Source organism: Prosopis cineraria, unplaced genomic scaffold (genome assembly GCF_029017545.1).
Source record: "Prosopis cineraria cultivar Desert tree isolate PC_DT_omini unplaced genomic scaffold, ASM2901754v1 PC211, whole genome shotgun sequence".
In the NCBI taxonomy this organism is placed as follows: domain Eukaryota; kingdom Viridiplantae; phylum Streptophyta; class Magnoliopsida; order Fabales; family Fabaceae; genus Prosopis; species Prosopis cineraria.
The window spans coordinates 418-23,070 of record NW_026555538.1 but is presented as its reverse complement, the minus strand read 5'-3'; the positions used below and the strand labels follow the sequence as shown (position 1 = coordinate 23,070).

At 32.7% G+C, this 22,653-nt stretch overlaps 2 protein-coding genes across 2 annotated transcripts; both read left to right on the top strand.

The window, feature by feature from the left end:
- Positions 1-8,571: 8,571 nt before the first annotated feature.
- On the top strand, positions 8,572-15,879 carry LOC129295898 (uncharacterized). The gene is made up of 10 exons (XM_054934494.1): positions 8,572-8,817; positions 9,679-10,604; positions 11,671-11,800; positions 11,972-12,420; positions 12,611-12,691; positions 12,777-12,881; positions 13,337-13,495; positions 13,670-13,756; positions 13,931-14,002; positions 15,132-15,879. Exons 2-10 carry the CDS (start codon positions 9,792-9,794, stop codon positions 15,435-15,437), a joined length of 2,202 nt encoding a protein of 733 aa, XP_054790469.1. The 5' UTR covers positions 8,572-8,817; positions 9,679-9,791; the 3' UTR covers positions 15,438-15,879.
- A 1,738-nt stretch (positions 15,880-17,617) lies between these two features.
- LOC129295900 (protein REGULATOR OF FATTY ACID COMPOSITION 3, chloroplastic-like) lies at positions 17,618-20,371 on the top strand. The gene is made up of 5 exons (XM_054934497.1): positions 17,618-17,973; positions 18,342-18,396; positions 18,521-18,577; positions 18,844-18,921; positions 19,704-20,371. The coding sequence occupies exons 1-5, from the start codon at positions 17,671-17,673 to the stop codon at positions 20,195-20,197; spliced, it is 987 nt and encodes a 328-aa protein (XP_054790472.1). The 5' UTR covers positions 17,618-17,670; the 3' UTR covers positions 20,198-20,371.
- The last annotated feature ends 2,282 nt before the right edge of the window (positions 20,372-22,653 follow it).

Below are 22,653 nucleotides of genomic sequence, written 5' to 3'. Positions count from 1 at the left end.
GGCCAAAAATCTTCAATCATGAGTATTGCAAAGCTGGATAGTGTTATAATTTATTCCTGTTATTATATTGTAGACTTGCATTTTGTGCCATGCCCATGGTTAGTCGGTTAGTCGGTTAGTCAAATATTTTTCTTGACTTCTGCTTACTGGTGATCTTCCCAAGTTGACACTGGAGTCTAAAAAATCAAACTTTATTGGGATATATGTTAATTGAAGTGTTGGGTTTGATCTCAATCTGCCGTTTCCCTCCTTGACCTAGAATTTTCCACTCACCTATACTCAGTATGATTCAGCATTCGTGCTGTAGAATAGATTATATGTGTATTTTGATGGCAGACATGAATCGTAACTATGTCGTGATCATATTTGGATATTCAGATAGAACAGCTTGTTGCATGAAAAATCATCCCATTCATCTTATCAAACACCTTTAGAGGGCATCTTGTTTCAGAGTAGGCAGATCTAGAAATGATTATCTCACACGAATCCTTAGGAAGACATGACTCAACCCTGGACAGTAGTTCACCAGGACAGCAGGCGTGTTTGATAACATGTTGCAAACATTATAAGATCACGTCTTATCAAACACGCCTGTTGTCGTTCGGACTACATAGGTTCACAGAACTGATTATATCTCATTCTCAGAAGTTCTTGGGAGTGAAATGCTCTTAGGCACCGTTTGGTAGTGCAGAATCCTGAATATGGAAAAGGAATGGGTGGGAATCTGGATAGAGTAACATTTGGTACACATTAATCAGGATTATTGGGAATCCTGATTCAAGGGAAAAAGGCAAAATCAGATTCCATTATTCTATCTATGGAATCGGAGCAAACTCTTTGGAATTCAATCTTTTCTCCTACCCTTCAACTCTTTGATCCGCAGTCAAAATTTGCTTGATCCCCAGCTTCATCGCTTTGTTGTTGGCAATGGTAAAGGATGGAAGCACCATCATGATCCACCACTGTCGTGACCTGCAACCACTGCCTCCGCCTCTTCTGTGCCCACCGACTGGCCATTTCATGGGCGTGAGAGGTTTTGATTTCTTGATCAGTGGCTCCCTCTCCTTTGTCTTCTTCCCCTTCTATTTTATCTGTCGCTTGCCAGGCAATGAATCATTCACTACTGATGAACAAGAAGATGAGCTTCTCCGACCTCCACCTTCATTCTCCCCCAGCCACCACTTCTTTGGTATTAATTGTGCATAGCAAGCATCAATCTTCACTTAGATTTTTGTATATAATGATTGCTGCAAATTTTGTGCGATGGTGCAAAAAGGTTGGGGTGGGTTTAGTGGTGGCCATCACTAGTTTTGTGCACCAAATTAGGAGAGGGAAGATGAAAGGGACGGGGGATGTCTTTTTTATTTTGGGAAGAGGGCACTCTGGTCTTTTCCTATTTTAAATATATATATATTTATATTTATTAAAATTATATAAGATTTCATTTTCATACCAAGCACCTTTTTAAAATTCAATTTTATTCTAATTTTGGTTATGATTTCATTTTTAATTCTGATTTCAATTTCATCAAAAACTCTTTCAATATACCAAATAAAACGTCAGTAGTTTAGTTATCCAAAATGTTATTACTGTTTAGACTACTCAGATTCAAAATGAATTATCTCATTTTTAAAAATTTATCATTGTGATGAACACCAAATAAGGACCCTTGCTTATAGTCAAAGAGAAATGGATATCAACAGACACAGAAGTGTTTATGTATAATTTGGAGAATGGTCTTGCATGATATGATTGTCTGGCGCCGCTGTTTTGTTTTCTTGATAGGCTATGACACAAAGTACCTGCGTCAAGAATCCACCAATAACCACGTGATCTGTTAACTAAGTAATACTCTATCCAATCTTTGAGCTAATTATCTACACTTAGTTAATGGATCCTCACATAAAATATCATTTGGGATGTCTTTGCTTTATAATCTTCCCTTTCTTCTGTGTTTGTAGGTTCATCAAGAAGATTATAGGTGTGTATTTGAATGATGTTGTAATGTGAGGGTTTTGCTGATGAGTGCTAAAACTGAACTCACCAAGACTCGTGTACCGATGAAAAGTTCTAACGGGATTTGTGTGTTTTTTTTTTTTTTGGGGGGGGGGGGAACTGAATGGACCCGGTAGAGGAGCAACAGATTAGATCACATTTACATGCGAAGGATCTTTCTTAGCTTTTGTGCTTATTCTCTGCGCCTTATCTCAGATCATAGCCTTTCTGGGTGACTACAATGTTATTTTCAAAAGACTGGTGTTAGTCCCCTTCATTATCCTCTTTCAATATGCTGTTGCCTGGCAGCGAAAGCTGATGCATCATATATAACTTTATATTCTGAATACTGTTTGTTCTGTGATATCATTAACAAGGGATTTGGATCTTCCCAACTATTTTGGCCCCTCAATCACGGCACACTTGGTTAAACTTGTAAAGGAATTGTATCAGTTTGACCAAAGGTCTCAAATTTGAGTTTCATGAATGTGATAATGTTGGTAGTAAAGCTTTTGCTTGAAAGAGTTTTATTCCCACTGGATTTGGATTAGTTTGGATCCTTGTTAAGTTCCCTCAATTTGATATAGAACATACTCAGCACATTAGATGTTCCTTGCAAAATAATAATAATAATAACAATAATAATTTTTGCCCGTCAAAGCATGACGCTTCTTCTATTAAATGTTTTAGTATATTAAGGAAATATACATAATTTGAAATGCTTATGGGAGAATAGCACCTAAGGGTTTTTAGATTAAAGAATTAGCATGTCAGATCTAATATATTTTGAATTTATTTTACAGGCCTAAAAGTCTTATATGCAAGTATGTTTTTTTGGTGTGAAAAGACTCATTTGCCACTTGTTTAAAAAAATAACATCATGTGAAGGACATTGTATTACTAATATTTGGACTTTGTCATGTTATATAACATTTTGTTGTTTATGCACTCAAAAAATTTGTACATTATTGTTTAACAAAATCACATGAACTGTATATAATGAATAAACATTATGTTGTTAGTGTATAGATCATGTCCTATTATTTATGAAAATTGTGTTGTTTACGTACTCAGGAACTTATATATTATTGTTCAACTAAGCTATGCAGACTACATATAATTAAGGAATATCATATTAGCAATGTATAAACGTAGTTATGTTATATATGAAAATTCTATTGAGCCCACGGAATAAATTCTAAATGTATTAGGCTTAGGTACTAATTTCTTTGAGATGGAAAGTTCAAGTGCCGTTCTCCCATGCTTTGTCTGGGAAGAATGAAATGAAGAATATAATATTTGTAGAGATGCGAGAATCCTCTTGAAAGGTGGTAAGCTACCTAATCTTCCCATCATCTAAATTGCGACCTTGACGAGCTCGTGCGTCCTCATGTCATGAAATGATTTTTTTTTTTTTTAAATGTCTTCACCTACTTAGTGCGCACCTAATCCGTCAATCTTAACTCGAAGCAACCTACGCGTTTCATCTGCACGGAAGTATTTTACCGAAACAACAATCAAGTTCATTGTTTCCTAATTTTATAGTATTTTGTTATCGAATAAAATTTGTTTTCTGGTTTACTTTTTCAAAATTTAAATTTATTTTTATATATTTTTTTAAATTGAAGTGACCACCGGCTCTAGGCCATGAATAAAAATATATACAAAGCAAACAATGCATCTTAAGGCTTTTGTCTTAATTATATTTATAAGCATGAACCTCATTGTTTTTCTGTTCCCTTTATGATATTTTCAATTATGTTTAAAAATTAAAAGGAAAATATAATTATTAATTCTTATAATTTTATCAAGTTTCATTTTTAGTTCTTATAGTTTTTTTTTTAAGTGTTTTCAGTCCTTATAGAAATGAAAACACTAAAACTATAGAGACATGAATAATAAATGTCATTCAATCTTGCTAAAATTATAGAGACTGAAAATATTAAAAAAATTATAAGAATTAAAAGCAAAATCTAATGAAATTATAAGATTTGATAATTATGTTTTCCCAAGATTAAAAACTCAAACACATGAAAATATCCCAGTAAGTTTTGGGTTAAATGAGAAGTGTATTTCATGTAAAAGAGTATAAAATGAAAATATCATGAAATGAAAAATAATATTCCTATTTTGGGTTAATTTTCTACTCTTTTAGTTTTTATACAATGCATAAAAATATGTTCCATGTAACATCTTAATTTTTAGATAAAAAAATATGGAATTTAAGTTAATAATAGGAATTTATATTATTTGAGATTATTTAGAAATAATAATATAGTTAGAAATTTAATTGTGAATTTAAAACTTAGGTTTAAAATTATATAAGAAATATTTTGTTAAAATATAATTTTAAGATTTAAAAAAAATTTATGTGTGTGTATGAGTTTAAAAAAAACAGTAAAAAAAATGGTTGAAGTAAAAAAAAAAGAGAGAGAGGCACTGTAGAAGTTCCACATCGATTAGATGTGGGAAGGTGAGATGCCTACTCACATATAAAAAGAGGAGGCACCAGGAGGAGCAAAAGTAAGAAAAAGAAAAATTTATGCAATTTGTGAAAATTGCAACTAAGGGCCCAAGATGTAATTTGTGAAAATTGCAAGTCATGGCCTAAAGGTTTGAATAATTAAATCCAAACCTATAATTTTTTAATATAATTTTGGGACCCACAATCTCATTTTTATATTTTTTTTCTCTCTTCCTCTCACATTGCTCGGCGTTTTCTCGCAAGGGCGGATTATTTTCTTTTTCTTCAGGTATGTTCTAACTTTCCTGTTTAGATTAGCATTTAAAAAATTATTTTAAGTACAAAATTAATTTTATAGTTATTTTATAAATAATATTAGCTTTCTAGTGATATGATTATTTTGTAGAATAGAATAAATATTCTGATTAAGATTTTTCTATAGGATAGTTAATCTGATGATATGATACATTAAAAATATAAATTAAATCTCTTAAGGGTATAATAAATATTATAGAATATTTTCTTGAGGTTGAAACTCATGTTTAAGAATTTTTGAGTTAAACTCTAGATTTATATGGTTGAAGTTATGTTGAATCTGAGATGTAGGGATGAACCTCTGATTATTAAATATTTATTTAAGTATGAATAGGTATTTTTGAGGTTATAGAAAAGTGATTTGAGGCTTCAGGATAATTCTAAAATTTTTAATTTATTTTTGGACGAATTTTTAGAATATAGAAGGATGAAATTGTGATACTAGAAGTGATTTGAGGCTTAAAAATAGTTTATTAGGGTATGAGAATTTTAGAAAAGAATTTGGAAAGTTAAATGAGGTATAAATCTTAAATTAGTGTTAATATGGATTATAAATCTAAGACTTTCTAACTCTTTAAATTAGAGTTATTTATTTTAATGTAAAATTAATATATAGTATTATGAAATAACTATGTAGATTGTGTTGACAAAGATAGTGGTGAAAGAGGAGTTGTGAAGGGGAACTTGTTATTCAAGACACAAGGTAACCATTATTAATGTGTTGTGATGAGTGTGTTTGTGAATGGTTATGTGTTGTTTTGTTGTTTGGAAAAAATTATGAATTATTGAAAATAAATACTGTTATATACTTATTTGAAATTATTGCCAAGTGGGTCAAAAATTTATTTTCTATTTATCATGATGAGATATTATTGTTCGGATATATTCCTATTTGGATATTTGAATGATGCATGACTTGTCAGGGTATTTTAATATATGGTGTTAATGGAAATTTCTGTTCGGTTAATTATTACCACGTGGTAAGCCCTCATTGGACCCAATGAGTGGCGTGTCGCTTGGTCCAACTCACCTTTGGTCGAGTGATTTGGCGTCCGAGCATGGCAAAAGGAGGATATAAGGTGTAGTCATGCAAATTAAATATTTGTTCGGTTTGTTTGAAAATATTGTTCGGTTAAATGTTTTGTGTGCCCACTTAGCAATCGCATGATTAGTTACAACCGCATGCATCATTACATAATAATTTTTGATTACTGGGACTTTTAAGTCTCATTTCCCATGGTTAACATTTTTACAGGAGCGAGTCCGGCCGAGAAAGCCCCAGAGGTATAACTATGGTGTATGAGACACCATCTTTTACGTTGCTTCTTATTTTAGATTATACAATGTATCTTGTGCCAACTCAAGACATATCTTCTTTGTGAAGCATGTAAACTCTAATCCTTTTTATTAAAAGTATTTATATGACCAAGAGGATTATGTCTGTCCTTTTTGATTTATGATCTGATTTGAATATCATACCATGAGGATTATGTCTGTCCCTCATGGTTTTAATTGCTTTTTTGAGATATTTTAAGACCTGTGGTATATTGTCTTGGATGTATCATGGTAGAAATTTTTCTACCATGATAAGGGTATGATAAGGGTTCAATGAAAAAAATAATTTATTGAATTAATAATTTATGAAAAATCAGTTTGTATTTTTGAGGGTGTTACATTCCAAACTCTCATCACTTTGATGATAGAAAACACAGAACTTATTAATTTAAAAATGATAAGAATTTAAAAAAGATGAAGTTGGATGACATTTTCAAGCAATTTTTCAAAAAAACGCCTCAATTCTAAGCTAAATTTTTAAAGACTAAATAAGAGACTAATCTATTAAAAGGTGTGAAGTAAATATGATAGATTGATGACATGTCTTATAGCCTTCTCTAACAGAATAATTATCCAAATTTTTGTTAACCATTTAATACAATCAAGGTGATTATTAAAAGGAATTGGATTCTTTAAAATAAATGAAACAATGGCGGAAGAATATAATGAATTAAGTAAAGAAGTGTTCCAACAAAGAGAAGGATGCAATATAATGTTAGAAACATTTCAAGAAGTTTACAAATAAGTCTTGTAAAATATAGAAACAATGATCAAGTTTTTTGGGGCTTGAGTATTATTTGAAATTGGATCAAAAGATAACAATGCCTTTATTAAAATATGTTATATCAATCAAATAATTTAAAATTATTTTATTAATAATTTACACTAATATTTTAACTTTTTACAATAATAACTTTACATATCTAATAGTTAAATCGATTATGCATTATTAAAAAATTTAATGCTAATTATTTACAACTATTTTATTATTAATTTACAACCATTATTTTAAATTTTCAAAATTATAATTTTACATATCTAACAATTAAATTGATTGTGCATTACTAATAAAGTTTAACACTAATTGTTTACAACTACTTCATCACTAATTTACAAATTATCACTTTAATTCTTTGCAATTATAACTTCACATGTACAAAGTTAAAAAGATTTGAATATTTGATGTAAAAAGTTAAAGTTATAATTATGAATTATTAATAAAGTGATTGTAAATTATTTAATTGATGTAATATATTTTTAATAGGGTCATTATTGACTCTACACTCTAATTTCAAATTACAATCAAGTCTTAAAAGACTTGCTTGTGATTTCTAAATTTTACGAGACTTATTTATCAATAAGTCTACTCCATGGTATTTATATGTAATTATCTCAAAAAATAAATAATACATATAATATTGCTTGTCTTGATTTTTTACCATAAAAGCAAAATCTCCTTTTAAAAATCGTATTAAATGAGACCTGCCTAAAAGTGACGTGGATAATTGGATATATCTTTTATTATTTGTAAATAAGGTGTGACTGAATACAAAACAAATTATGCAACAATTAATCTAAAGATTGCCGAACATAAAATGTCTCATAACAATACTGCACATTTAATTAGGTTTAAAAAAAAAACCAATCCACATAAAATATTAATTAACTATTGCACATTTATTTTGTTTGGCCAGTATATTCATAAATATTTTGATAGAATAACAAATAAATCTCTTTAAAATAGAAACAAACAGCAATTTAGTCCTGCAAAATGTAATGGTGTCTTTTAAGTCCTAAACATCATAACTGCCATTAAAGTTTTTGATGGAATAATAAAAATATTTTTTAATTTTAAAAATTAAAAAAATTATGAGAAAAAATTGTGAATGCTTAAACTACTTTAATTATTAACTGAATGAGACTTGTAAATTTTAAAATTAAAGCTGTGAATGAAAAAAAAACTTTATTACACCTTATTGATTAAAGAAAAATGGTGAGAAAAAGCTTGAAATATTTAAATCACTTTAATAATTTGTTAAATTAGAATTGTGAATGAAAAAACTGTTGCACTTTTTAAAATTAAGGGATATTTTTATTATTTCAAAGATTTTTTTAATAATAATTAGGTCACTTAGAATTTAAAAAAATATTATCACATTTTATAAAATTAAATTATTATTTATCATATTTGATGAGATTAAATTATTATTATTTTTATTTTAAAGAGATTTATTTTTTATTTTTCAGCTATTTTTTCTAGAAATTTATAAACATGATAATAAATTAAGAAATTTTGCTGAGGTCAGCGCTGCACGAGAGCATCAGCAGCAAGGCTACTCTTCCGTGTTTGGAACACGAATAATGAGTTTTCCAAACAGTGCCTCATTGTCATTGAGCAGCATCTTTAGTCTCGTGGATGAGAGAGAAAGGTATAACAAGTCCTGTGTCAAAGAAACGAGCTTTACCATTCTACAGCTTCGTGAGTGGCTCCCTCTCTCTGCAGCTTATGCTCGCAGCTTTTGGCATTTTCCCCTGATATTCCTTCCCCATCCCATTCCTACAACATGAAAATACGCCAAACAGCAATGATGTGCTGGGGTTTTTGGTACCCAACAATCCTCTGCTTTTAGGGATTTACCTCTTTTTCTATCTTCCCTTTCTTCATTTTTCTCCATTGGGCGTCTTCTCTGTATCATCGGTAGTTTAAGGTATGTTCTAACGATGATCCCCAGCTTCACACTCTTGCTTGCATGTAATCTTTCATCACCTAGGTATTCTTCAACCTCTTTATCGCAGTCTTCGTTTACATTTTTTGTTGAGATATTCGTCGAATTTCATATGGTCTCTGTATGAACGATAATGGGTTTCGCAACATCTAGGACTTGGGGTTTTTCTTTTTAAATACTTAAATGGGTTCTCGAGTGTCAGTTTTCTTACCGATGAAACTGGAAACTTTGTGCGCAAGCTATGGGTATTACAAGTTAAATAAGAGAGTTAAAACGTGTTCGTAACTGGCCTTTAGCACAAGACGACTTGAGTTGCTGTCTGATAACGATATCTAAGCACAGCCTTTGCGTTCACCAGCCTAAGATGTAGTTAAAGTTGCAATTGACCTTATATTTGTCAGATTCTTCTCCTTGATTATTCTGCATCCGCACACAAGCATTCACACTGGGCACTACTAGCATGAAATAGTTTTCTTAGCCTATAGAAGCACTTCTTATGTTTTCTGTGGTGACTCACATGTATTTAACATCATATTACCCTCGTTACTATATCTTTCATATTAAGTAAAACTTATCCTACCTACCCACAACTCAAGTTGTTATCAGGAGTTTTCTGATACTCAAGTACCTTGTTATAGGGAAACTGCAATCAGCCCAGAGGCTTGGCGGCAAGGGGGTTGAAATTTTCCGTTAATGATATATTAATAGTTAACTGTGTATCTGTATAATCTGTTACAACTGGGTGGAAACTAGACTTATATAGAATTGTTATCATGTCCTTCATAGCTGCAATTCTTGATTTGAGATACCTGCAATTACATACTGAAACTTTCTATCCTATAGCTCCAGAAACCAGTGTTAATACAACTATTGTGGCATGCTGCTTCTTCTGATGGAGTAAAAAATGGCGTAATTTGATATCTCCTTTGTACTGTTCCTTAAGATATTGATGATTCATGGCTCGGAAGGGTAATCAACAGAAGAATGGAATGGACCCTCATGGTTTGAACCACAAAAAAGTGGTTTCTGGGCCTGTGCTTTCAGGTGTGAAAGGACATGCCAAAGGTGGCAAGGTGAAGGTCTTTCCTGGAGAAGAGTGCTCAAATGGAAACCATAGTAGTAGGCTTTCACAGAACGCCAAAGAAACTACTTCTGCCGGAGATGGTAATAACAATGTGCAAAACTCTGAGAAAATTTCAAGGAAAGAGAAACAAGGAATGGCTACTAAGCATGACCTGGATGAGCCATTGTCTTTCACGAGTGATCCAGGAGAGTGCAGTCAGAATGCGGAAGTTCCTATACAAGAAGAAAATGAGGCATTACCAAGAAGTAATCAAGGTCAACTAAATATAATAAGTAGATTGAGCTATTTCCTGAATGGGTTTCTCATAAAAAGTGTTGTGGAAAAAGGAGATCTTGCCAATAATTTGTATTTTCGGAGATTAAGGTTGTGGTTATCATCCATCTTCACAGCATTTACAGCATGGCTAACCAGACAGAGGCCATTGTTTGTATATCTTATGTCCAGCATTTTAAAGGCTTGTGAACATCTTAAAATGAAAATTCAGCAGGCATATCCCGTTGTTCTGAAATGGCTTTTACAATTTGGGAACATAATGCTTCTTTTATCAGTGTTTTGGTTGGACTGTGCGCTTAGGGGTGTTGATTCCTTTGTACGAATGGGGACTGTATCCTTCTTCTCTGTTATATGGTGCAGCATATTCTCAGTCATTGGTATGATAGGGATGCTCAAGTTTCTTGTTATCCTGGTAAGTTCTAGTTATAATTTTTGTTACCTTTAAGTTAGGTCTTGATTATTATTATTATGATTGAGAAGATATATTTTGTTGAATATTTTAACCCTCGTTTTATTTGTCACTTCTACATGTGACCTCTGTGTTTATAAATTTTATATATCTTTAGCTCATTAGGTGCCAACGGTGATTATTTTAGATTAATGGTCTCGCTATTTTGATTCTCCATTCTCTTGTCATGGTTGGAAGTTGTAGCATGTAAATGATGAATCATGAAACTTGATTTAGAAGATCCCAAAAGTATCATTATACATTTTGAGAATTCAATTTCACATATTTGAACGAGTTATTCATGATTTTGTTTGTAATTTAAATATTATTGTTCATGTTTGTACTCAATAGTGAGAACAATGGATCAAATAAATTTTCATGAGCTCCAACCTCTTCTATCTGAAAGTATCTATGGGTTGTTTTAAATGTTTAAGTGATTGGCGTGGGAAATTTTAACAGCCCTTCTGGCTTATTTTTTGGTGTTTGGTTTTGGTTATCAAGGAGCCAACTGTAGATTGAGTATGAATGTTGTTAACTCGAAAGAATTCCTTCTTTGGATGAGTATTTCACTGCCACCTGTCTCATTTGATGCCCAACTGGTATAGATTTTAGGTGGACACCACAGTGGACTCTTTGTTACTTCTTTATTACCATCATCATTTATCTGTAAAATAGCTATTTAATCTATTAATATTGATCCGTTCTTAATTACTCTATAGCTGTTTTTTTGGTCATAATTTCACTATCAGAAGCTGGAGGTATTGGAAGTGATTTGCAACTTCTAGATATATACTTGTTCTCATAATTGCCATTTTATATTGAGAACTGAAGACTTGCATGATAATCCAGCAATTGAGGACAAAGCAAATGATAAATTCTTAACTCCCATCCTCACACTCCCTCTGTATTGAGTTGATTTGTACATGATTTGAATCACCATGATTTGCTGTCCTGAAATTGGTTTTGAGTGCCTCATGTAGCAAGATATATGTTTTCCTGTATACTCTAACTGTTTCTTATAACGGGTCAGGGCCTGGCTGCCTTAATTGGATTCTTCGTTGGGCTTACCCTTGCAATTTTGGTAGTTGCAATCCTTGGAGTTGTTTTCTTGTGGATTTATGGCAGCTTTTGGACAACTGCAACTTTCATCTTCCTTGGAGGTGATTTGCTGGTCTATTATGTTGTTTGCATCATTTTCTCTGTATCTGAGCCTTTCTGAGTACATTTGCACCATCTCAACACGTTTATGTTTTGTACAGAACAATGAGACATGCTATTGTCATGCATTTTCCTGGAAAACTTGCTAATGTTTGGCAATATTTAAAATTCAGGACTGGCATATAAGTTGAGCCATGAACGTATTGCACTACTTATCACCACTGTCTATTCTGTCTATTGTGCTCGGTTGTACGCTGGGTGGCTTGGCTTGCTATTAGCTTTAAACCTGTCATTTATTTCAAGCGATGTGCTAATATACTTCCTCAAGAAAAGGATAAATCAGCAAAGTCAATCCAATGCCTCTCCTGAACATAGACCTGGAATGCAAGGTCAGCCAGATTTCTCTAGTGATGAGCCAATGCATACTTACTCTGAAAATGGGCCAGGACCATCTGTTGATCGAAGTGCGGGAGTACCTTCAACAAGTGGGGCTGACTTTGATTTACCTTCTGAAGAAGAAGTTGTCCGTTTGTTGAATTGCTCTGATCATTACTCAGTATTGGGCTTGACCCGCTATCAGAACATAGATGCTTCACTCGTGAAACGGGAATATAGGAAAAAGGTTATTGCTATTCGCTGATGCTATTTGCCTAATACTGGCTTAACCATGCCTTCTTTCTTAGTGAATCTTTCTAATATGTTTTACTCTTAGGTTTACATGATTGTTAGTGATCCTTTGATTGGTTATCTAATGCTTATTGTTTTTCTTGACAATTTCTTATCCTGAACTAGACGTCTGTATTGAATGTCAGGCAATGTTGGTGCATCCTGATAAAAATATGGGTGATGAAAAGGCGGCAGAAGCTTTTAAGAAGCTTCAAAATGCGTATGAGGTAAGTTTGATGTTTTTGCCCATTCAGAAAGTCAAAAGAGAAAATTCCACCTAAATCTTTTGTACAATCATAATCAATCCCCCAGGTTCTTATGGATTCGTTGAAACGAAAAGCATATGATGATGAATTGAGGAGGGAGGAACTTTTGAGCATATTTCGCAGGTTTCAGACTGCTTCTCAATCCCATAAGGTATGATTTTTACATTGAATATAGTGATCAGCATTCAAGTTTATCAATATGGCCAATGGAAATAGCTATGGATGTATAGAAGACTCTGGAGGGGAGGACTGGTAACCATTGTTTATAAATCATAATAGAAATGAAGCATTGCTCCTCTGATTTATTACACGTGCTATATTTGAATAGATGAAATGGGAAAAGTTGACACGATAAACAGCTGTTGTGTCTTAATGGCAATTTTGGTGCAAAGTTCACAAACCTACTATTGTAACTTGACTACATCAAACATATGGTGTGTTCTGACGCATTTGTTCCCCCCCTCCACAGGGAAGGTTCATCTGATTTTATGCTTTTTAATTATTTCCTTGCTCTCTGAACTTCATGGAAAAGCTAAAATGCTTAGTCATCTCTCTAGTTTTGGTGTTAATACCTGATCTAACTTTTGTTCTGGATGTTTTGGCTAGAATGGTAGGCAAGGATTCTTTCCTTCAGGATTTACACGATCAGATGCAGACAGTGATGACCTTTTTAGGGATTCAAGGCGAATATCATGCAAAAAGTGTGGCAGCTTTCATATATGGATACATACAAAAAAACAAAAGTCTCGAGCAAGATGGTGCCAGGTTTTCCTTCATTTCTTTTTCTCTTAATGGAGCCCGTGAAGCTTATGTAGATGACTGTTAGTTAGGCATATTGCATTTTCCTTTGTACTGTCAGCATGTCTTCCTTGATGAGAAAGCTTTTCTTCTTTCCCTGGCATGGCACTTATGTTTTCCATGGTGTTGTTTCATTTGAAGGATTGCCAAGATTTTCATCAAGCCAAAGATGGTGATGGATGGGTTGAACAATTGTCCCAGCCATTTCTCTTTGGATTGCTGCAGAAGGTGAGGATCAAAGTACCATGTATGTTGGATAGAAGGTGTTGTTATTGGGAAGCACTTTGGAACTGTAGTCTTGCCTTCAGTGTTTTTAAAAGCTAGTATTAAAATGGAATTTTTGGTTGCATATGTGCTATTAGTTGTGACATCAGAAAATGATATGCTTACTGTTTTTCCCAGGTGGATTTGCCTTCTGCCTATGTGTGTGCTGATAGCCAGATATACGATGCCACTGAATGGTATACCTGTCAGGTACTGCTGTTTGTTTGTTTTGTTTTGTTTTTTTAAATTTTAGTCCTCTTTATCTTATGTCATATCCTCAATTAGGAGGGCCTGTGAGAGAGTGAAAAAAATTGGCTGTTGAGAATTGCCAGCAGGGGCAACATGAATTGGTTCATAGGGGCTTAAAGAGGAATCCCAAACTGGTGTGGGACATGTGGAGGCTGTTAAGGGGTTATGTAGATGTTTAAGCTGAAGGTGACTAAGAGCACACTAAGGAAAAGTGGAGAGTAGGCCTAATTTGAGGGAAGCTTGTGAGAGGATAGCTTCATGAAGGCCTAAAATAATTTCTTTCTGTTGTGGCTGTTTCCTACTATAATTCTAAGATGAAATCTGTGTTTCCATCATATTATTTGACTTTTGAGAGACCAGGTGTTAATTAGAAATATTTCTGCAGTGAGGTTATCGTGTTGACATGCTTGTAAAAAGCTTAATTTGTTTCAGCTCAACGTTAAGCGTATGTGCTGCATGTCTTTGTTTAAGCATGTGAAACCTACCCTTAGAAACTGGCTTGTAAGGAAAAATAACTACTACGGCAAGAGTTACCTGTGGTTACCCAACATGGGACTTCATCATAGCATCCTTGATGATTGTGGTACAGGGTGCTCATTGCGGCCACTGGGTTGCATCCTCCACATAAATCTTTTCTGTGGAGGTTGGACTAGCTAATACCAATGGATGGAGACCTACGTAAGTATGGGAAACCAATCATAAGCACGGTTTATAAGTGGTGAAAAACATGCCGTTTAAGTACCACAAGTATTACTTGTAGTTACTTGACATGAGATTCCATTAGTGTCACTTTTACAGAGCTGACGTCTTTGCAAAATATTTGTTTGATGTATTCAGGCTTTCTGAGTAATTGACGAAGTTTTTCATAGATACTTGTAGTATCTATTTAAAGCTGACTGTTTTTCATTATGTGAATATTGCAGCTAAAGCTTATTATTTAGAAGTGCTAAGTGGATACTTGGGCTGCAGTTTGTCTTTTCCTGAAATGCTTGGTTTTTTTAGTTTACCTTGCTTCCAAGCTTGCGCCTTGAGGTTTTGTATGGAGATTAGAAGATTCACATGACACTAATACTGAACATATTTATTGCAGGGTATGAGATGTCCGGCAAATACTCATAAACCGAGTTTTCATGTGAACACTAGCTTAACATCAAAGCATGGTTCAAGTAAAGGATCACATTCTGGTCAAAGAGGTGGTCGGATGCCGACAATGAACGTGGAGGAAACCATGACAGAAGAGGAGTTCTTTGAGTGGTTACAGAATGCAGCACAGGCAGGCATGTTTGACAATTTTGGTGGCAGTGCTGCTGCTGAGAGTCCGTCTAAATCAGGCAGCGGTGGCGGCAGCGGTGGAAATGGAAGCAAGAGAAAGAAAAAGGGAAAGAAGCAACGATGAGAGCAAAGCCATCTTTGTTTCTATATTATCAAGGACAGGATTTGTGGGCCCTTGAAGCTTGAATGAAGGCTTGAGGAAGAAGTTTGAACCCCTTGTATAGTGTTAGTTTCCCCAATTGCCTCAGGTGTCCATTAATTTTCGGGTGCTCTGTACACTGCAACAATATAGCCGTAAGAATTGATGATGTGGCAATGATCCTGTTGCGCTTGATTTTCCCAGTCAAGTTGCCATATGCTTGCAAGCCACTGAAGAGAGGGATCTAACAAAGGGATGATATTAGTAAACCACAAACGTCATATTTAATCTCTTTCAGCTGATGTTCATACAAATGTTGGTGTTATCACCAATCGGTGCGTTTAGATTAGCAAAACAGCTTTATATTTTTGCTGGTACGAACGTTTGAAATAGAATAAGAGCAATGGCACATAAGATATTTACAGACTTTTGGAGCTTCTCTCAATTAAAATTGTGGTATTAATCATTTGTTGGTGCAAGGATAAGGAACACGATATTTACCGAAGGCCCAATTATGAGATTTTGCTTTGATTCTGTTCTCTGAAAGGAAAAATGAGGCTTAAATACAACGTGTTGTTGTTGTGTTTTTTTTTTTTTATATTCCTTATTTAATAATTTATATTTGATTATTGTCATCATAGCTTATACATCATATGAAAATATAACTATAGGGATAGTTTGGAATAAAATAAATATGAAAAGCATAGAGGATTACATTTAGAACCAAAACAATACTAGTTCATACATTCAGGATTGAAGGATTGCTTTCACAACTCTAACCGATTGGATTGAGATAAAATTATGTATTTTCTTTTTTTAAAGATATAATATAGGTTAGCTATGAAGGTTGTGAGAAGACTAAATTATGTAAGAAAAATTACCCATTAAAAAAATAAGAATATCAAATTACTCCAAAAAAAAAAAATCTTATAAAATGAGGTGGTAGAGTTCTATTTATATTACAACTACAAATTTTTGAAAAACTTTATTTTCCTAAAAAAGAAAACACAATCTTTGACCTTTATAGTTTTATTATGTTTTGTTTTTAGTCTTTATAGTTTTTTTTTTTAGTGTTAGTTCCTATAGTTTTAGGAAGATTATTTTTATTTTTCAGGTCTCTATAGTTTCCATACTATAGGAATTAAAGTGAAAACTTGATAAAATTATAGAAACTAAAATTATATTTTCCTTTTTCAAAAGAGGAAACCCTCAATGTGGATTTTACTACAATTTTGTTTTGTCAAATAAGCAGTTAAACATGAATACCACTTCTTGCTCAATTGCGAGAAAAATGAGTAAATGATTGCTCAGGCTTCAAGATAGAGTTGAGAATAAAAGGTAGGATTTGGAGGGCTGGGCTTGAAGGCTCTTTTTAAGTAAGGATTTGAATTTTAAAAATAATTTTTTTTAAAATAATCGAACTTGAGCGCTTGGTCTTGATAAGCTCTGTAAAAAAGGGTTTGAACTTGGGTGGCTTTTCAAGCATTGTTGTATTATTATTATTATTATTATTATTTTTTGGTTAAAACACGTGTTTGAAGCTAATTACCTGCTCACATGATCCTACACGCATTAAATTATTATTAATTTTAATTTATTTTAAAATTAATTTAATATAATTTAATTAATACTAATGTATAGTATAAATTTTTGATATTTTTTATTTTTTCTATAATTATTATGTTTGTATATTTATAAAAAATAAATTATTTTTTAATCAAGATTTAAATTTTATTACTAAACTTCAAAATGTGTGTTGTTTAATTTTTAAAAGATTATGAGAATTTATTTTTTTAATTTAAAATATTTTTTGCTCAAAAAAATTTTAAAATATTTTAATTAATTTATAATGTTTAATTTTATTTTAATTTTTTATTTTTTTTAAAAAATTTATGAGCCTGGCCTTGAGATCTTTACAAAAAAGTCGAGTTTAAAAAATAAAATTAAAAAAAAAAAATTAAATTTTAAAACTCAAACCCTTACAAATCAGGTCTGTCTATATTTTTAAAATATCAATTCATCTCTCAAAAGTCAAAATCAGTTTTCTTTTTTATTTTTATTTTTTTGGGCCAACCAAATGAATTGAAACTTCAGAAAAATAATGGAATACTAATGATAAAGCGACCTTGCCTTGCCGCTAGTCGCTACCACCTAGTGAGGCGTCGAGGATACATTATTGCCGCGACCTTTTCGGCTATTTCTCTCTTAAACGTTGTTCATGGAGGCACTCCTACCGACTTCATCCACAGCCTATCTTCTACTGAAGACTCCAAAGATGATGATAGGCAATGGAATTGGACTCAATTACAATCCTTGTTTTGATATCCGCAAATGGGAACCCTTCATATTCTTCGTCGTCTTCCCTGCCTTTTCTGGTACGAATATCTCCGTTGGGCGAAGAAAATCAGTTTCAGTGATTGTGGGGGCCAGTAAGAGAGACAAGAAAGAAGATAGCCACAGCTTTATACCAAAACCCGACGAGGCCACTGGGTTTTTCCCTGAAGCTGTTCTGCTTAAAGAGGTTAGTTTCGTACAATTACAAGCCTATGTTTTGCTCTTCTTGCATCCCAATTTTTAGTATACTTTCTGCTATTAGATGATGTTTTCTTAGGCTTAGTTGAGAGAACAACTGAACCCTTTGAAAGATTTTCATAGCTCAGAAAAGATCAGTAGAAATGACATGATTCAATTTCAAGCCATGTTCTCTCTTGCGAAATCTTATTTCCGCTCTATTAATTAGATGGAGAATCGCTCTCACTAACGAGTGAGGGTATTACATGACTCTAATACTTGACTGTTTGTCCGCTTGCACTAATGTGTAGCCGATTTTCATTATGAGTTGAATTTTTTGGATGACAATGAAGTGAGGTTTCTTTATTCCAACTTCAGAAGAAAGTTGAGGAAGATGGGAAGGTTCTCCCAGAGTTTGCAGATGCTGAAGAAAGTGAGTGGTCATAATTCTTTTATTCGGTCCCTCCTTGTTGCTTGCACCTATTCTTAAAAGATTTAATTGGTAAGAGAAACTGTACTGAGCCTTTTGTTATTTTATTATTATTATTTTTTAACAGGACAGCTCTACGAATCTCTGATGCTTGAGCTGGAAAGTGACCTGGATGTAGATCAAAGTAAGTAGGTTATTGACTTAATTATCCTTTCCTTTCAGACTGTAAAAAGGATTAGAAAAATAATGTTTTTATGTTGCTATTCCTTGTACTTGATCTTTGAAGTGATATATCTGAACATGTTAATTCTGAATATTGTAATGCTTGATTATCTGCCTGTCTTCTATGAAGGTGCAGACAACAAAAGGTTTGTTTACTGACTGACTTATAGATCTCATGAGCATTTGAAGTGATTTTTCTCACAATATTTTGATTCTTTAATCTTACAGTGCGCCACTATGAGATTGTTTATTTAATTCACGAGAAGCATGAAGAAGAGGTTGCTGCTGTCAATGAGAAAATTCAAGGTAATTTTTCTCTCAAAATCTTATTTTTCCTGTTGCCCGTATTCCCTGATGCTATGTAGAATTAGTTCCTTAGTTTCCCAATATATTTGAGTGATTCATTTTCTGGCCTGGGATTTAGCAAACCTCTCTTTCTGGCCCCAGAAGATTTATGAAATTGTTTCAGGGGACAAGTGAAACATGCTTCAATCATTCATTGTATTAGTATTTACACAACTACTCCCTCCAGTTCTATTTGTAGAACAGCTTCTAGAAATAATTTTGGGTTCAAAATGTGGGATACCTTGAAATAATTAGACTATTTTTTTCAGTTTTATCTTTTTTTATTATGTGAACGTATTTAATGTAGTTGTATCATTATATAAAGTAAAGGTAAAAATGAAAGTACATTTCATTTTTTTATAATATTAAAAAAAAAATTTTAAGATGCATAAAATGGTTGAAAATGTTGTATGATAAGGACCAGAGGTAGTATTTTTGTTGGAAACAGAAGCCAAAACTATTAAGTAACAACTAAACTAGATTGATTCCTGGCTTAACCTTAAAGGGGTAAACTGTACTAATATAATTTACTCAAGCAGAGAAAAAATTCCTGGATACATGATATTGTTGGATTGCCAATTTGATGTCTGCATGGCCGAGTAACAACATAAAACTGTTGCATCAATTCATTAGCATCAGCCTGGACACAATTGCTTTCTGTGTTAGTGATAAACATTGCCTTAATAGTGAAATTTAACTTGATCTGGTTATCCTCTTCACACTTGTGCAAACACAATTTGCAGACTTTCTAAGGGAGAAGAAAGGCCGAGTGTGGAGGTTCAGTGATTGGGGGATGAGACAACTAGCTTACAAGATAAAGAAAGCTGACAGAGCACATTACATTTTGATGAACTTTGAGGTTGATGCCAAATACATCAATGAGTTCAAGAGTCTATTGGACAAAGATGAACGAGTCATCCGGCATCTCGTAGTAAAGAGAGACGAGGCTATCACGGAAGATTGCCCTCCTCCTCCTGAATTTCACACTCTGCGTGCAAATATCGATGATGAGTACGACGATGAAGGAGAAATTGATGCAGAATATGATGGTGATTGGGATGAGGAAGAAGAGATGGATGGTAATGATGGAGACAATATTATCTACATAGACGGAGATGGAGACGGAGATAGAGATGGAGATGTTAGTGGTGGGAGTGGGGAATCTACAGATGATGCATTAACCTACATAAGACAGCCAGAAATAAGAAGATTGAGAGCTGAGAAAGCAAGGAGATAGGCAGTGGGTAAAATGTGATCTTGCTTTTAAATGAAATGCAGAGAGATGTTATGCATTGTGACTTTGGATGTAAAGACTGAAGTAATTAAGATGAGCTTTGTGCTGTTCAACCAAAGCTTACAAGCATGAGTTGCACGTATGAACGACACGAACGGGTAGTTGTGTTTTCGTCTATGAGCTCCATACTTGCTGATATAATGCCTCTTCACTTCAGTAATAAATGTTACATTACTTCTCTAACCAAAAAACCAAAACAAAAAACTGTTACATACCTTCCCCTTTTCCATCAAACAAAAATGTCACATGCTTGTATCGAAACCAAAAAAAAAACTAGGGAGAATTGTAACCAAGGATAAAGGATGTGATTTAATTATTAGTAAGTTTAAAAAAAAAGTGAAATTTCAGTTTAGTTTAGGAAGATTGAAGTGAAAATAATTTTAATTGTGAAAAGATCAAAGTACTTTTTAATTTATTAATTTTATCTACGATGTAAAATTATGAGTTGTTAATTCTCTTACGTCATTTGTTAATCTATCAATATGAATTGTAAATTATATCGTTTTGTCATATAAACTGTAATATCTATTATTAATTTATTAATTTTACTTATTATTTCACTAATATTAATTGTAAATTATATAATATTCAAAAGCTGAATACAAATGAGAAATTTTAAGGTTATTATAGAGCCCTAAAATTAATAAATAATAATAACTTAATTTCAAACTTTCAAAGTCTAAATCTAAATATAATATTAAAATACTATATTATTTAAGATAACAATAAAATAAATAATAACTTCTGATTTTAATGAATAAAATCCTTATTTAAATATCTCTAATGGATAATCTCCTATATTTTAAATAAATTTTAATTATATTAATTAATCATTATCTCATATTCTATCATTTCTCCCCTCCTTGAAGAACTCGTCTCCCGACGAGTTAAAATTGATGTACAAATTAGTCGAGGAAGGATGGGTGGGATAAAATTTCATCCATGTGCACAGATCTGAAAATCCTTTCCAACAAATGAGGTAGTGAAAGAACAAATGCTGGCAAGAGTGAGTAGTTTAAACATGTGATGTGAAATCTCTGAAAAAACCTTTCCAATAGATAGAGTTTTGTTGAATTTGAGCATTAAGCAATGGAGTGACCTTAGGAGATGCAACTTGTAGACAAGGATAGTTATAGTATGATGAGATTGACCCTTGATAGAAACACTTTGAGATGGAGCCACTTGTACTAGTATATAGTGGGTAACTTGATTATTATCTAGAGAATCTTATATTGGCAAGGAAGGAACTTTTGCCATTGTTGGCTTCCTTATGCTTGTTCTTTCATTTGTTTCTCAATTGATTGATCATTCTCTTAATCTCATATGTTGCCTCCTTAACTTCGCCACAATCCCTCCTAAGCTAGTCAAATATCAAAATGATAGAATATAAGATAATGATTAATTAATAAAATTAGGATTTATTTAAGATATTAAGATTATCCATTGGGGATATTTAAATAATGATTTTATTTATTAGAATCAGGAGTTATTATTTATTTTATTATTATCTTAGATATTAGTATTTTTTAATATATATTTTGATTTAGAATTTAAAATTTGAATTTAAGTTATTATTAGTTTATTAGTTTTAAGGCTTTATAAATAGCTTTAGAGTTTTTCATTTTATTCAACTTTTGAATATTATTGAACAAGAATTTTCGAGAGTTTCGACCTTTTCTCTCATTCTTTCTCTTCCTTCTCCTTTCTCTTTATCTCTTCTCTCTCCTCCCTTTCCTCTTTTCTGTTTCACATCAATTGGTACCAGAGCTAGGTTCTTATCACACTTTTGTTGCCAATCTCACTTGAAAAGTACAACTTTTCCATTAAAATTTGAAGATCTAAATAAGGTATAACGAACTTACTATTTAACACTGCTAACTGAAGTGCCTCCTTAACTTCGCCACAATCCCCTTAAGCTTGTCAAAATAACAATTTTGTTGTTGCTGAAAGCGATCCAATTTAGCTAAAATTTGGTCTATGTTCTCCTGAAAGTTAGCATATTCATATGGCAACAGGTACCATCTTCATATTGATAAATATAATCATGTTGGTGGCTATTAAGATGCTTATATTGTTATTGCTTAATGTACTCATGTTGGTAATGATCTTTGTATTCATATCGCTTATGATTAGCATACTTCAATTAGAGAGAGCGACGGTTATAATTGTCACAATAAATATGCCTGTACTGTTGATGGCTTGTGTACTTATATTGTTGCTTTCATAACCATACCAATGGCTCTCTTGCCAATAAGTTTTTTGCGATGGATAGGCATGCTATTGTTGATATTCATTATATGTATACTGTTGAGCATAATCCTTTTGCCATTGAGCATTTTGTGGTAGATCAGCATAGTCATATTGTATATGTTGTAGCTCCTATTGCCAACTAAGCTTAA

Bases quoted from the DNA above. Each gene is read 5' to 3' on its own strand.
- LOC129295898 (XM_054934494.1), top strand. From the start codon at position 9,792: ATGGCTCGGAAGGGTAATCAACAGAAGAATGGAATGGACCCTCATGGT. The intron at 13,757-13,930 runs GTGAGGATCAAA...TGTTTTTCCCAG, and splicing joins TCTTTGGATTGCTGCAGAAG to GTGGATTTGCCTTCTGCCTA. The intron at 14,003-15,131 runs GTACTGCTGTTT...TATTTATTGCAG, and splicing joins CTGAATGGTATACCTGTCAG to GGTATGAGATGTCCGGCAAA.
- LOC129295900 (XM_054934497.1), top strand. From the start codon at position 17,671: ATGGAGGCACTCCTACCGACTTCATCCACAGCCTATCTTCTACTGAAG. The intron at 18,397-18,520 runs GTGAGTGGTCAT...ATTTTTTAACAG, and splicing joins GTTTGCAGATGCTGAAGAAA to GACAGCTCTACGAATCTCTG. The intron at 18,922-19,703 runs GTAATTTTTCTC...CACAATTTGCAG, and splicing joins TGTCAATGAGAAAATTCAAG to ACTTTCTAAGGGAGAAGAAA.